Source organism: Electrophorus electricus, chromosome 4 (genome assembly GCF_013358815.1).
Source record: "Electrophorus electricus isolate fEleEle1 chromosome 4, fEleEle1.pri, whole genome shotgun sequence".
In the NCBI taxonomy this organism is placed as follows: domain Eukaryota; kingdom Metazoa; phylum Chordata; class Actinopteri; order Gymnotiformes; family Gymnotidae; genus Electrophorus; species Electrophorus electricus.
In genome coordinates, this window is record NC_049538.1 from 30,479,066 (window position 1) to 30,494,896 (window position 15,831).

General features: G+C 42.0%; 1 protein-coding gene across 4 annotated transcripts in view; it reads left to right on the plus strand.

The window, feature by feature from the left end:
- The window catches only part of mgat4c (mgat4 family member C), a 110,410-nt gene that overhangs the window by 91,183 nt on the left and 3,396 nt on the right, over positions 1–15,831 (plus strand). For all 4 annotated transcript variants that reach the window (XM_035524882.1, XM_035524883.1, XM_035524881.1 and 1 more), the window contains 2 exons: positions 14,130–14,281; positions 15,656–15,803. In XM_035524882.1, the coding sequence (XP_035380775.1) occupies positions 14,130–14,281; positions 15,656–15,803 (300 nt within the window). The remainder of the gene's footprint in view (positions 1–14,129; positions 14,282–15,655; positions 15,804–15,831) is intronic.

A 15,831-nucleotide genomic window follows, 5' to 3' on the forward strand; every position in this document is an offset into this window, starting at 1 on the left:
ATGTATATGAATGAAATTCAAGTGTTTGTGTGAAATTTGAATATGAAGCATGTGGTCTGCGTGAAGAGTTCAGCAGCTCTCTGCTTGCACAGCTGATGAAGTCCATCTGGCCAACGTGTCCCGTTCCCCAGGGGACTGTGTGTGTTACACTAGAGGGTCCCACCTATGCACTTCCTGCTGAAGTCCATCATTGCACAGTGAAGTCATGCTTTTCTTTCCCGTATATATATGGCTACACACAGCTCCCAGTGGTCGTGAGGGTTTCCCACACACTGACCCAAGCACTGACCCACACAGGTTAATAATGACATTGGCAGGTCGTATTAGCCATAAATGTCAGTAGCCGCATTTCCATGAGGGATTCTGGTTGACCTGGAGCCCTGGACTGGACCCACTGGATTGGTCCATTTGTGGAACCCTAAAAGAGACTGATGGTGAAATTGATGTTGTGTTTCTCTACTGCTCCACATTTGAGCTATGCCAGTATCCTAGCGAAAGGCAAACTATGAAACATTTGTGGCCTTCTTAATCAATCAGTGTCAGAATCCACTTTATTCCCATAAGCCCTCTGTGATTGTAAGATGCACAGGCTTGTATGGGATTGTTTATTTGTTTGTGTGTAGATACGGTAGAATAATTATCCCAGGCATAGTAAAGTATTTGTGTGTGTGTGTGTGTGTGTGTGTGTGTGTGATTCTTGAATGGCACTTTTGAATTGGTGATTACAGTTCTATTACATTCTAGTAAGTAGGCATGTTTTAATAAATCTATGTAGCCATAATCTTAGATTAATAATCAGACATTCTACCACTTCTGTCATACTTTTGTCCACTTCCTCCAGGCTACGAGACAAGGACATGCATAGTTATTACAGCAGGAGACATGTTTGTGTCAGTACGCAAATTCATGACATTATTACCTTCCCATTTTTTATTCATTGCTCGTTGGTGATCGCAAATCTTAAAATGCACACGTCAGTACAGGGAAACAGTTCTGTCATGCTGTAAAAACATCCCAGTTCATAAAGACCAGGCTGTTTCAGAGACAGAACGGGTCACGAACACGCCTTGCAGTCATGCTGACAAAAATGACACATTTCACAATCAAATATCATATTAGGGCTGTTTCACTTTTCGCACTGGAACACGTTGGCGCACAGCGAGTCAACGGCTCTCCCCTTTTCGTGGTACGGATGAACGCCAGTGCACTGCCCCATTCGAAAAAGCAGGTTTATTTCAGAAGAAAGAGTAACTGGTTATATTCCAGTAAATCAAATCTATTCCTGCTTTTCGCCACAGAAATGACCAATGGTGTTTACCAAACGGCTTTGTTGTTAAACATACCCAATTATTAAAATCCCACCTAATTAGAGGTGTTGAGCAGGCGTTTTGCGTAAGATTAATGGTTTTTAAAGTGCTCTTTCTCTTCATTATCATGCTGTCTTGCAAACGGATTCACTACGGTAGTGATGCGTGCTCGTTCCAGGAAAGGTTGGAAATAGTTGGGAAATTAGCTAATAGTGGCTCCCAATCCATCCCGCGCTGTCCATGTGGCACTGACCTGTTCCAAACCCAGCCATGTGTGCCGTGTACGCGGACGAAGGCACAGTAAAGAATATCCCAGTCTGTTTGGTCTTCGTGTGTTTGCATCATTCACCTATTAACCAAGAAGGGCAAGAAAAGCCTGTTTAGCGTTCAGCTTTAGTGTGTAAGACCTGTAACATACAGCGCAAGTATCTGCTGTCTGTTAGCAGTTAATGTGTGTGTGTGTGTGTGTGTGTGTGTGTGTGTGTGTGTGTGTGTGAGAGAGAGAGATACAGTTCCAGATTATCTTGGCAAAAAAAAAAAAAAAGCTTGAAATCTCTATCTTTTAGTTTGATAATTAGAAAAATTCATATTAATAAATTGATTAATTGAAGCATGTAGACTCGCACTGGTCCTTGATTTGGCTCATTTGGACTGACGCGAGCAGATCTGCTTTGGTTCTGCTGTTGTCTTTCTAAGGCAGGGGAGGTTTCCATGACTCAGACTGGAAGATTAAACAAAGGCTTGGGAATCCTGAGATGTGTACAGTCGAGTGTGTTTACCGCCACACAGACAACCGCTGGAAGCTCCTGTACCGTCTGGAATTCTGCACAAACTTTTCCCTCTTTTAAGAACAACAACAAAGTTTTGATGTTTTTATTTACCCGGGGCTTGCTAAGGCATTTCAAAGACAGAATGGCAGACTGGCAGCAGGAGGAACACAGAGCCACAGATCTTGCTCTTTAATTTCCACAAATGCTATTTTGGATGTGCGCTTTTCAGCATGTACAATCTCGCTGTCAGTGTGTCTGTGCTGTGCTCAAAGTGTAATTATCTGTGCATTCTTGAGTATTCTTGATGTCTGTTGATGGAATTTGTATGATTCTCATTTTCAGAGTTTGTTATGGGAATCAAAATGCATCATGGGAATTTGAACCCAGAAAAGTTACTGTGTGGAAGATGAGTGTTATTATTGCACATAGATACATGCATAAATGTCAGTGAAGTGTTCATTAATTAAGGTCTGATTGCTTTACACACGGGCTGTGGCGTCATTGAATTCCATCGTAGTAACATGCTAAGGAGAACTAACAAGGAAAATACTACACCAAAGGTGTGATCATTTTGTTCTCAAACAGCTTTTATTCCTCATTCTAAATGGCTCTGATCAGCTCGATAAAAAGTCACGTCTGATTCATATTTTTTTGGTTTCCGTAGCTCTTTTGTTGTTTTACAAAGCCAGCTGGAACGTTGAATTTGTGCACAAGTAGTTAACAGTAATGTGGAGTTCAGTAAGGATCTTGGCTACGATTAAGTGTCATTAACTTAATAGGGAGGTGGTGGAAAAAGGAGACTGATCTCAGAGCAGCTCATAATGAAATAATGACCTAAATCTAGACCTCCATCTAGTCCTGTCCTCTGGCAATAGTAGCGCTCAACTCATATGATAATGACTCCTGAAATTGACCCTCTAGAAGGTCCCTGTTTTTAAAGGACAGACACCCTTTGGTGATTAATACAGCGAGTCTAGGAAGTATATTGTATACGTAAGAGAAAAAAAAAATCAGATTATGCAAGCCATATGCTAGCCCTCATCAAATATTCATGTTGAATGCATTTGGGATTTGAGAGCATGTCTGTTTTCTGCGCTGCGCTGAGAGGAGATGAGATCCGTTTCTTTTGCAGTATCTGGATGGGAAGGCGTGTTTACACAGAAGAGGTGTGCAACCCTTCTCTCAGGTAATAAGCTTGTGTGAGCAGGTCTTACTCACTTCAGTGCGTAGATATTCATTCTGGCCTAGTCTGAGTTGGGTGCACTGCATGCTCTGGTTCCTGTATACGTAGGTAATCGCTGTATTGTGTGAAAACTATGTATTTCTGGATGTGTGGGTACAACAGTTTCAAGAGTTTAAGATGCTGGACACTGCACATACTTTGCATTTGGATCAATAGGATGCTTCAAATTTCTTCAGAAAAGCTGAAAGTTTACAGAACAGTTTTCTCCCCTCAGATCTTCCCGTACAGATTATGTTATTAAGGGATAATAATGCCGGTTTCTGAAAACCTTCAGTAGGTCTATTTTTAAATGAATCACAGAAATTACGGAACTGAAATTCATCTTTCCTGAACCTCATTTCTGTCTCACTGTCTGTGTGGAAACATCCGTTCCTCTCCCGACTTTGACGCGCTATTGTAAACGCGCAAAAATAGAGGACGTCCATAAGTCTTCGTCTCTGAGAGAGAAAGAGAGAGAGAGAGAGAGAGAGAGAGAGAGAGAGAGAGAGAGAGAGAGAGAGAGAGAGAGAGAGAGAGAGAGAGAGAGAGAGAACGAGAACTGCTCCATTGAGACTATTGGAGCCCTGGACTCTCTTCAGTAAATGTGCTGAGGGGAGATAGTGCTTTCTTCTGCTTTTCCTCCTGTTATCTGGCACTGGATGCCTGCTGCCCCACAGCCATTTTCTCATTTTGGAACTTATGACCCACTAGTCACCTTGGCTTTTTCCAGAGCTTTTAGGCAAACAGCATGTACCTTTAGCCTTACATCATAAATGGAGAGAGACAGAGAAGAGAGAGAGAGAGAGAGCGGGGGAGGGGGGGAGAGATTTTGGACAAGAAAGGGTACCACATGCATGCTGTCCTATTGAGGCCAAGAAAGCATCGGAGCCTGAACTCATGTGACCAGTAGGTGTTAATGTTGAATGATGTTATCACCACGCCACTGAGTACAGGTGGTGTGATGTTACGGTATGTGCGAGGCCCACAGATGTGTCCCAGCACCCACAAAGCTCCCGTGAAGAGAAGCCTCGCGCGCAGCGTGACCCAGAGCGTGGGCGGACGGCACACGTGAACTCATGCCGTAGCCAAAAAGAAAGGGGACAAAAATAAGAACGAAAAAAGACAAAGCTGGGAAAAGGGACGTTAAAGAAGCACGTGAAGTGGTGGCGAGGGTGGGAACAGAGCACAGCTCCTCCTACCTCCTCACAGGCTGCTCCGTAATCCAGGTCAAAGTGCTAATGGGCTCGACAGCCAGGCTCCACACCCCTCGCCCTCATTATGCTCACCGCTCATTGGATTTCAAAGCCCTTCTAGTCTGGCTCTTCCTGTAAAGGCAGAGAGCCGTGTGGCTCACAGGGGCCGCGGGGGGACAAATCCCCCCGCAGAGCCTGCCGTTGGGTTTAATGAGCAGGAGAAGCCCTTCTTCATGTCAGCGCTCATTACTGAACACCGATACCCTCGTTCTGCTCATGTGGTGACTATATTTCAGTACTGGTCACGTACACTGGAAATGTGCCATTTATTGTATATGTAAATAAGATTTGATTTGTTGTTTATTGTTAGAAGGTTATTATCTGGAGATCCCATTCGCCTAAATATGTTTTGACTGAAAAGCTTTGAGAGATATTTAAATCTCCCCTGACAAGGGTAGTCACGCAGGCTCTCGTAGGTTCGTAGGTGTTGAGTGAGTTGCTGTGTGAGGCAGAGCTCCACACAGACGCTCGATACCATTGGCCAACTTCTGCAGGGCTGGAGTAGGAGGCGGGGCTAGAGACAGGGACTGGGGCTGGATAAGTCATGTGACATATAGGAAGTGTTAGGAAGTGTTCAAGCTTTTTGTTTCAGGAGATAACAGAAGATAATATAGGTAGATATTTTTTCTGTTCAATTTTGGGTTTGTTCTATACAATTCAGTGTGTTTTCATAATTTTATTTATCATTAATTAAATGTATTTTAAAACATTTTTTATTATTATAGATGGGTGTTATTTTTTATCATATAACTTTTTAGTTGTACTCTGGGAGTTTCTTGAAGGAATTACTCCTAAATTGGCTGAAGACGCTCTCTGGAATATTAGGCCCCTGTCATAGTCTCAGGCTTCTTTCTGTCAGTTCTGCCTGACCATCTTCTAGTTGAGTACACTTCCAGACTGCAGAACACCTGGTCCTGGGCATAATGTGCACACCACCCTCAACACTGTTCATCATCTGTCAGTTTCAGCACAGCAGTGAAACTAGTACCTAAGCAGGGTGTTAGGGGTGTGGTAACATGGAAAGAGTGTGGTAGGGACATGGCAGCATGGTAGCATGGTAGGGGTGTGGTAGAGTTGTCATATAGGAGTGGTAATGGTAGTAACATGGTTGGGGCACGGTGGGGTGTGGTAGGGGTTTGGTAGTAGTGTGGTGAGGTGTAGGAGGAGCGAGACAAGAGTGTGTGGGGGGGTGCAGGCATATGTGTGGGTGTACATATGTCAGAGAGATGTATGGACAAGAGGGTTTGTGTGTGTGTGTGTGTGTGTGTGTGTGTCTGTGTGTGTGTCTGTGTGAGTGTGTGTGTGAGTGAGTGTGTGAGTGAGTGTCTGTGTGTGTGTGAGTAAGTGTCTGTGTGTGTGTGTGTGTATGTGTGTGTGTGTGTGTGTGTGTGAGTGAGTGTGTGAGTGTCTGTGTGTGTGTGTGTGTGTGTATGTGTGTGTATGTCTGTGTCTGTGTGTGTGTGTGTGTCTGTCTGTGTGTGTGTGTGTGTGTGTGTGTGTGTGTGTATGTGTGTGTGTGTGTGTGTGTGTGTGTGAGTGAGTGTCTGTGTGTGTGTGTGTATGTGTGTGTGTGTGTGTGTATATGTGTGTGTGTGTGTGTGTATGTGTGTGTGTGTGTGTGTGTGTGTGTGTGTGTGTGTGTGTGTGTGTGTGTATGTGTGTGTGTGTGTGTGTGTGTGTCTGTGTGTGTGAGTGTGTGCATGCGTGTGACTGCATGAGCAGTAGCTGTTGACAGTGTGTTTACATGCATTGACTGGAGGCACTGCAGTAGGACTGTGTGCCTCTCCAGAGAGTCTCCTAACGTCTGAGAGTAAGGCAATGAGTAAAACCTGTGTCAGGAGATACAGTTCCAGCACCTCTGAACAAACAAAATCTCCCCCTCGCTCTCTCTCCCTCTCACTGACATACATACATTCAGGAACAGATTGTATTGACACTGATGAAAGAAAAATATTTCTTTTTGGTATCAGTGTATATGCTGATTGCAATGGCACTCGACTTCATGTTACTGCTTATGTTAATGACCATTGATATTGCCATTGCAAGCAAAACAACTTGCAATTTTAGCCTTTGCAGCAACCCATCAATACACACAATGCAGCTGAACATCAGAGTTCTTACACCGTGATATTAATGGGTTAACAGCAGAATGCCCAGTGGCATAATTAATTCTTTTAATTGGTTGTTCCATTGAACCATTTTAAACTATTAATAAATAATGTAAGTTAGTCACTACTTTGGGCAGTTGAAATGATCAATCAGTGCTTTATATGGGCCCTGTCTTCTACTGTAGACCCAAATTACAGGCTTTTAGTTGCTTCCACTATGACCGAGAAGAGCATACCGCCATTATCACTTGTTCTCCGCATCGACTGTATGTTTTAGAGTCACTTATGTCTGCTTTTAAGCCGTGTTTTTATTCCCCCGATGCCCGAACATGGTTTTAAAACTGATTAAGCCCCCACCCCTCCACCCTCCCAAAAATGGAAGCAATCTCTTTTCTTCTGTGTACTGCAGCTCTGGTCATTTCAGCCTGTAGCAGTCCCCTATTTTTTAATGCTTTTGTTGAGAAGACGACGGCGATTTACGCTGAAGCAGTGATACAGTGAGAGCTGGGTGCCGCAGAGGCTGCAGCTCTAATTGATTATTTGCACAGAGCTGTAACACACCAGTGTGTATCAGCGAGGTGCAGCGCATCCAGAGGAAATTATATAGAACAGATAACAAGATCACATGTGGAGGAATTGATTTCTACTGCCAGCTTTATGAATCTGTTTCTTTCTCAGTCCAAATGGCTTTTTCTCCCTCCTGCCGGCTCCATCTAGGTTTTCCGCATTAAGGCGAGGTGCACGGCAAGTTTGAAATGATCGCGACACGTTTCAGCCGATGCAGACTTTCACCGTGCTATTTAGATTTGAGAGAAAGTGTGTACTGCAGGATTTCTGTATTACCTGAAAGTTCAGGTAACATCTTTGAGAAGTTCAGGTAACCTCCTTGAGAACTTCAGATAACATCTTTGAGAAGTTTGTTGGGAAAAATAAACTTTAGGAAAATGCATGTTTGTGCTGTTGTGGCACCTGGACTGTGATTCTTCTTGTGGTCATGCTGTTTGCTGGGTAAACTGGGCGTGTAAAGATGATTCCTGTTCGGGTGTGTATGGTGTGTTTGGAAGGTTGGATGTATAAGGGAAGGTATGAAAATAACCCATTTGTGAGTCTGAGTTTAACCAACCTGACATGCCTGTATAACTAACCAACCTGACATGTCTGTATAACGGACCAACCTGACATGTCTGTATAACTAACCAACCTGACATGTCTGTATAACGGACCAACCTGACATGTCTGTATAACTAACCAACCTGACATGTCTGTATAACTGACCAACCTGACATGTCTGTATAACTGACCAACCTTACATGCCTGTATAACTGACCAACCTGACATGTCTGTATAACTAACCAACCTGACATGTCTGTATAACTGACGAACCTGACATGTCTGTATAACTGACCAACCTGAGCCTGCCTGTATAACTGACCAAGCCCTATTTGGTTTTGCTGTAAGAGGTTGGTTTCTTGATGCTACAGTGGAATCTGACTCATGGAGCACACAAAAATCCTAATTAAAGAGAAAAGCATTTCAAGAATCCAGGGTTGTATGGAGTCCAATGCTATAGATAATGCCAGATAATTATTTATTTTTACACCTGCAACTACAAGACCTGTGAATTCCTGGGGCACTGTTGCATTGACCTGATACTACAGACAGTCGTGTGTGTAAAAGAAAACTGAGCCAGCAAACAGAGAAGTCATTTCTGTTCTTATGAGATGAACTCGGTCTCATGGAGCCTGTTGCTCACTGTGTGCTGTCAGAAGGTGACACAGATCATTATTACCAAGATGCGCGTGGGTAAAACTCTTCTGAAGTGAGTTCTTTGGCAGAAGGCAAACATTTGCATCTTGGTTTTCTTGTGATTTCTGGCTCCTGACCAAACCAGTTAGGCATTGGCTAAAAGTACAATGGTTGTGTACTGAAAACAGAACTGGAGGTTTGGGTCAGAGGAAAAAAATGTGTGTGTTGGATTAATCAATGTTTGGTTTCTGTCCACCTTTGAGAATTTGTTTGACTGTTGATGAAAGTGTCAGCCTCATGGGTGAACTCAGCTTAATACATTTCTAATGGACATTTTGTCATGAGCTAGTCCATCTCAAATACATTTCAACATTTTACAAGGAAATCTGAGGGGGATGAAAGACATAACCAGGGCGCTGCTTTCAAAGCCTTTTTCATTTTTTTTATCAAGGTTTTTCAAACACTTTTTTAAAACCTGTGAATGAGTTTAAATAATTTGAAAGAATCTTAGATCAATGAAGGAATGTGTTCTGTAGAATTTTTGGTCCAGATTCTTCAGACTGGCATCTGCATGCAGAGCAACTCTGGTTTCAGAGGCTGGGTTAGCATAAGGTTCGCTTTAGTGCATTATAAGTGCATGCATGCTCATAAACAATGAGGTCCGCTTGTTTAGATACAGACAGTGAGGTCCGCTTGTGTAGGTTCACACAATGAGATCCACTCGTGTAGGTTCTCACTGTGAGGTGCACTCGCGTAGGTTCACACTGTAAGATCCACAGGTGCAGGTTCAGACCACTGCGTGATGGATCTCTGTGTTATTATGGACTTTGTTGCCCTGCTTTCCTGGATACATTTTGTGCTGACTTATATGTGAAATGAGGCACCTTCAGTCTTACTCTGGTCTGTTTCATTGCATCACCAGTTAGAGTGTGAAGCCACGATGTCCCACGGCTGTTTCCAGATCAGCTCCACCAGCACAGAGAGCCGAGGGGAGCCAGATTCACCATTGATCTGCATTATCATGGCCCAAACTCGGCACCGCATCAGACGCAAAACAGCATGAACTAGAAAATTTAAAAACCATCCACTTGTGTAATTGTGCAGTAAACCTCCATTGGTCTGGCAAAGTGATTTTTCTCTGGTGCAGATTATATTTTTCTCTGTTTATTAACAGTTGGTGAGGAAAGGTTCGGGCCTGTAGTCCTTGAGAATATCTCCATGCTCCTCAGCTGCTGACAGCATTGTAGAAGTCCTATAAAGGATTAGCACTGTAGAAATCTTTTTTATGATTTCGGGATCTTTTGCTAAAGTGAAAAGGAAATCAATTTTGAATGTGTTTCTGTTGGCGAACAGAAGTAAGGTTCATACGTTACATAAGCAACATGCTCAATCATGCGTAAACCTCAGCTAGATCTTAGATAATCTAATTAACTATTTATCATGGTGAGAAAGCATTTTCTCATATCAGGGACGTGAGTCATTTTAGCAAATGCAGCCTGCATTTGTTTTTGGTAGCAGGTGACATGAAGTCTCTTTTCATGCAGTCTTAAACCAAGTGATTTTGGGAATATTGAATGCCACGCTCACACGGAGAACAAGGGAACAGTCTTTGAACGAGGGTCATCTCCAAGCAGAGACAGCTGCGCCTCAAGTGCGTTAGATTTGCTGTCATTTTGAAAACTGTTATTATCATAATGGGCTTTAAAAACTGTAAGGTAAAGGTCATTTGTTCATTATTTCTGATATTTACAGAGATACTGAAATGCCCAAATGGGTGGTCTGAATACATTAAGTGCTGTTAGTTTAGGTAGCAATCGACTGCCCTCACGCTCTTTCCCGCTGAAGCGGACTGGCGGTCAGCCGGGTCGATATATATCTGGCCCTGGAATCTGCCGTGTGGGTGTGTCGTCTTCCATTAGAAGTCCCTGGTGGTTAGCAGTAAAAAAAAATAATACTGTTCTCGAAAAACACTCCCATTTTATCGCTGTTCTTCTCTTACTCAGTGTAATATGAGTTTGAAAAGAGTAATCCGAGTCTCTCTGATGTCTTTATCTGTGTGCGAAGATGATAACTACAATGTCCATTTCCCACTTTTCATCTGATGAAGGCTGCCGAAATAATCAGACACGCCGTCCTCTCATGATCCGTAGCGCTATTTTTCCATTTCTCCCCATACTGGATTGATCGGAATGCCGTTCCAGGGAACATGGGCGGATAAGTGGTGCTGAGTTGAGTCTACTAATGCCAAGCGGACCTCGAGATTAACCTCACAGTTAGACACAGCTTAGACAAAGTCAGTGAGGAGTCAGTGATGTGACGTGATACGGATGTTGGGGACCACTTTTTGAAACTGTAAATATGAAAATATTTGTCTTTCCTCTATAATCTATTTTTGCTTCATTTATTATATAGTAATTCTAGTATTCATATGCTTGTTTTAGTCAATAAAACAAAATGTATTATGTTCCTACTGAGAATCAGAAAATGTTTGCACTGAAATTTGTCACACGATGCTGAGTTAATAAACAATGTACCACTGAGATTTTGTGAAACTAGATCAATTATTTTTAATCGAAATAAATAGAAAACAATTGTAGTATATTATGTTTTAAACCATCGTGCCGATACGTGTATTGTTCAACACTAGTAGGATTAACAAATGTGGACATGAAACCTTTAGTGAACCTCTTCCTTTCAGGAAACTTCAGCGGTTTCATCTTCAGTGAACATGTGTGCCTGAGGACTTGATTCTTTAAAGGGAACATGAATTTGAGGTGTAGCTGCATGCAACACCCAGTCGGAATTCTTGTCTTGTCCCCAGCACTTTTCAAGGACAATTTGTTTGTGTGTGTGTGTGTGTGTGTGTGTGTGTGTGTGTGTGTGTGTGTATGTGTGTGTAAAGTATATAAAGTATAAGTATAATGTATGGAAAGCGTGAATATTTTCAAAACTGTGGGTTTCCTACTAAAGTCATAGATGACGCCATTTCTTGTGTTTTCTCTGTTCAGAGAGTGGACGCACTGACCTATAAACAGTCTGCTGTTAAGGTGCTGACTTATCATCCTACAAATAAAACAGTAACTGATATTATACTGAAACACGTCAGAATCCTCCAGGACGATGCTGAGACCATGTCACCCTTTTAAGGATCCTCCACTAATCTCCTACAGACGAGACAAAAACATCAAAGATGCTCGTTAAGAGTGAGATAAACATTACCGTTCAGATAATAAATGTGGTACTGTAGCCTGCAAGTAGCTCCAGATGTGCTACATGTACCCTTATTAATGCATCCACTGAACTAACTGGCACAAACGGATGAATTGTCATCCCCCATTCCTCCCCATGCATCACTGTGGGAGTTTGTCTGCTGTATTACTTGTAAGAGATGTAATCAGCTTTACACGGGAGACACCAAGAGAAGGCCTGCTGATCAGTTTTTGAACACCTTCAGACCATCAGAATTAAGAATTTGTCCCTTCCAGTGTCAAGACATTTTAATACTAATGGACACTGTATTAAAGTCATACAACAGTGAAATTAGGAAACTCAAAGAAAAAGAAGTCATCTATACCCTTGGAACTTTAGAAATATGTGGCTTGAGTATTATGATTTAAACATGCACTTTTGTACTTGCATACCTTATGAAATTTGTGTACGATTTTCAATACACACTTCAATATACACTACAGTTGTTCACCTGGAATCTTTGTCAGATATACAGTGGTGTGAAAAAGTGTTTGCCCCCTTCCTGATATCTTATTTTTCTGCATGTTTGTCACACTTAAATGTTTCAGATCATCAAACAAATGTAAATATTAATATAAATAAAGATAACACAAGTAAACACAAAATGCAGTTTTTAAATGAAGGTTTTTATCATTAAGGGGAAAAAAAAAATCCAAACCTACAACCTACATGAACCCCTCCCCCCCCCCCCCCCCAGACACACCCAGGCCTGATTACTGTCACACCTGTTCTCAATCAAGAAATCACTTAAATAGGACCTGCCTGACAAAGTGAAGTAGACCAAAAGATCCTCAAAAGCTAGGCAGCATACTGTGATCCAAAGAAATTCAGGAACAAGAGGGATACAAAGTAATTGAGATCTATCAGTCTGGAAAAGGTTATAAAGCCATTTCTAAAGCTTTGGGACTCCAGCGAACCACAGTGAGAGCTATTATCCACAAATGGCGAAAACATGGAACAGTGGTGAACCTTCCCAGGAGTGGCCGGCCGACCAAAATTACCCCAAGAGCACAGCGACGACTCATCTAAGAGGTCACAAAAGACTCCACAACAACATCCAAAGAACTGCAGGCCTCACTTGCCTCAGTTAAGGTCAGTGTTCATGACTCCACCATCAGAGGCTGGGCAACAATGGCCTGCATGGCAGAGCTCCAAGACAAAAACCACTGCTGAGCAAAAAGAACATAAAGGCTCGTCTCGGTTTTACCAGAAAAAATCTTGATGATCCCCAAGACTTTTGGTAAACTATTCTGTGGACTGATGAGGCAAAAGTTGAACTTTTTGTAAGGTAAATGTCCCATTACATCTGGCATAAAAGTAACAAAGCATTTCAGAAAAGGAACATCATACCAACAGTAAAATATGGTGGTGGTACTGTGATGGTCTGAGGCTGTTTTGCTGCTTCAGGACCTGGTAGACTTGCTGTGGTAAATGAAACCATGAATTCTGCTGTCTACCAAAAAATCCTGAAGGAGAATGTCCGCCCATCTGTTCGTGACCTCAAGCTGAAGCGCACTTGGGTTCTGCAGCAGGACAATGATCCAAAACACCCGCAAGTCCACCTCTGAATGGCTTAAGAAAAACAAAATGAAGACTTGAGTAGCCTACTCAAAGTCCTGACCTGAATCTGATTGAGATGCTGTGGCATGACCTTAAAAAGGTGGTTCATGCTCGAAAACCCTCCAATGTGGCCGAATTACAACAATTCTGCAAAGATGAGTGGGTCTCAATTCCTCCACAGTGCTGTAAAAGACTCATTGCCAGTTATTGCAAACGCTTGATTGCAGTTGTTGCTGCTAAGGGTGGCCCAACCAGTTATTAGGTTTAGGGGGTAATCACTTTTTCACACAGGGCCATGTAGGTTTGGATTTCTTTTTCCCCTTAATAATAAAAACCTTCATTTAAAAACTGCATTTTGTTTACTTGTTATCTGTTTGATCTGAAACATTTAAGTGTGACAAACATGCAAAAAAATTTTTTTTTGTTTTGTTTTTTTGTTTTTTTTTCCCCACATGTGTGTAATTTATTTGTATACATAAAGTATTTATATTGATAATTTTCATTTTTTCCACATTTTAGTGTGATGAGTCAGAAGATTGTATTGTTGTACGAACATTCTGCATGCAAGAAATAAACTTCACATAATGACAGCATTTGCAACTCTTGTGTGTTGTCTTCCCTTTTCTTGGCTAACTATTAAGCATTCTTAACAGCAGTAGACACACGTCTGCCTGGACCACTGCTGAGAACACTAACGTGGCGCGTGCTTTTGGCTACAGAGCGTTTCATTCATTCAGAATGTCTGATCCCGGTCCATAGCATGGATATTTGGTGAAAATATCTTTTACTCAATCAAATCTACAGAGACGTTTTTAAAACCCGGTGTTCCCGGGTGGCCCTATATTTAGCCGCACGGTGACGATGCGCTTCAGTTTTCAAGCCAGCTTTGTGTGTCTGTGTTTCTCTGTTGGCAGATCTGACAGGTAGCGCCCGCGCCATGAGGACTCTGCTAAAGTACCTGGATAGGATGAGATGTTTCCGGAAGCGCTCTACCATTCCCTTTCTGGTGGTGCTGATTACTTTTCTGCTTTTCATAAACCTCTACATGGAGGACGGCTACGTGCTAGTGAGTACCCCATGCTCATCAGCACCTGCAGGTTGCACACGCGCAGATGAATCGAGCACGTTTATATAACCTTTACCTCGTGTACTTAGCTGCTGTGCTCCGTTCGACTGCACTGTGCTAGGGCCACGTGAACCTGAAGCGTGTTTCATTAAATAACCACGGCAAGCACAGGAAAAATACTTATCTAATAGACTGCAACAATATTGTTTAAGCTGACAAAGCTCAAAACGACTATTATTCACCATAAATATATGTAATATGGAATGACTTCACAGGTTGTAATGCATATATCCAGGCTATTTCTGAAGGCATGTCATTGGCCTATACAGACAGGCTTCTGTCCACAAATCTTGCTTCCATTTGCACCATCTAATGGTTTATTTATTTACTTTTTTTTAAATTAGCAAATCTATGAAAGTAGTTTTCACATTTTCACAAGGCCTGGTATAAAGGTGCTGTAATTATATGCATTGATTTTTATTTTATGTTGCATGTGTGTAAATTATCTGCACTCCAAATGCATCATGTTTGAAATTTAATGATGCTGTCAAAATTCAGGAGTCTCATTTGTAATTTATGAGGCCAAGTTTATGATCAAAACTTTGGGATCATACCGTGTCATGTATTTGTATTTTGAATTATTAAAGAGTTTTTAACAAACTGTATTTCTGAGTTTTCTGAGCCATTATCACAGATGTGTGCACTCTGATCACGTTAAAGCACACTATGATGTACCCTTTAAGCCGACTGATATTGTATAAAACTAAATGAATGTAAAGTTTGAGAAAACTGTGGTACCATCCACGGCCTAGTTTTGCTATTCTCAGGGGGCGGGGTCTATTAACACATACTGCAGTAATGAGACTCTGGCCTTTCCAAAAGTGTCCTCATAGTGCAGCTATGTACAACCTACTCCTGAGTCCATACTGGGATAAATAAACCAGTGTGCAGTCAGGAACAAAATCTAGAATCTGTAAAATTTACGTTTGATCTGCAGTCTCCAGTTACAGTGCAGCCTTCTCCATCCAACACACGCAGCAGCCTGCCGTTGGATTCATGGTTTAGCTTGGCCAACATGGCATCTGTTTGAGTAAAACTAACCATTTATCAAACTCCAGCCTCAAGCTGTTGGATATAGTGAATGTGCTTGGAAGAAACTCAATAAAAGACAAAATAAAAGCCCCCCCCCAAAAAGAGACCTCTTCTATCAGTTTAAACGTGCACCAGTATTTCCCTTTCATATAATTTTTGCTTATAATTTGAGTGCATGGTACTGTTTCATGAAGTATTTAAAGAGGCTGTCTGTGTTATAATTGAAACCACCCACCTGGAATAATTCCCCATGGGAATGTGACTGTGTTGTTCCCGCTGAAGGAGGAGGACAAACGACAGTTGAGGGAGGCGTCTATGCACCCGCTAAATTCTGAGCGATACGTTCACACCTTCAAAGACATCACCAATTTCTCTGGAGCCATTAATGTGACATATCGCTACCTGGCTGGAACTCCTTTGCCTCGAAAAAGTATTGTGATTTATTCTTTATGTGTATT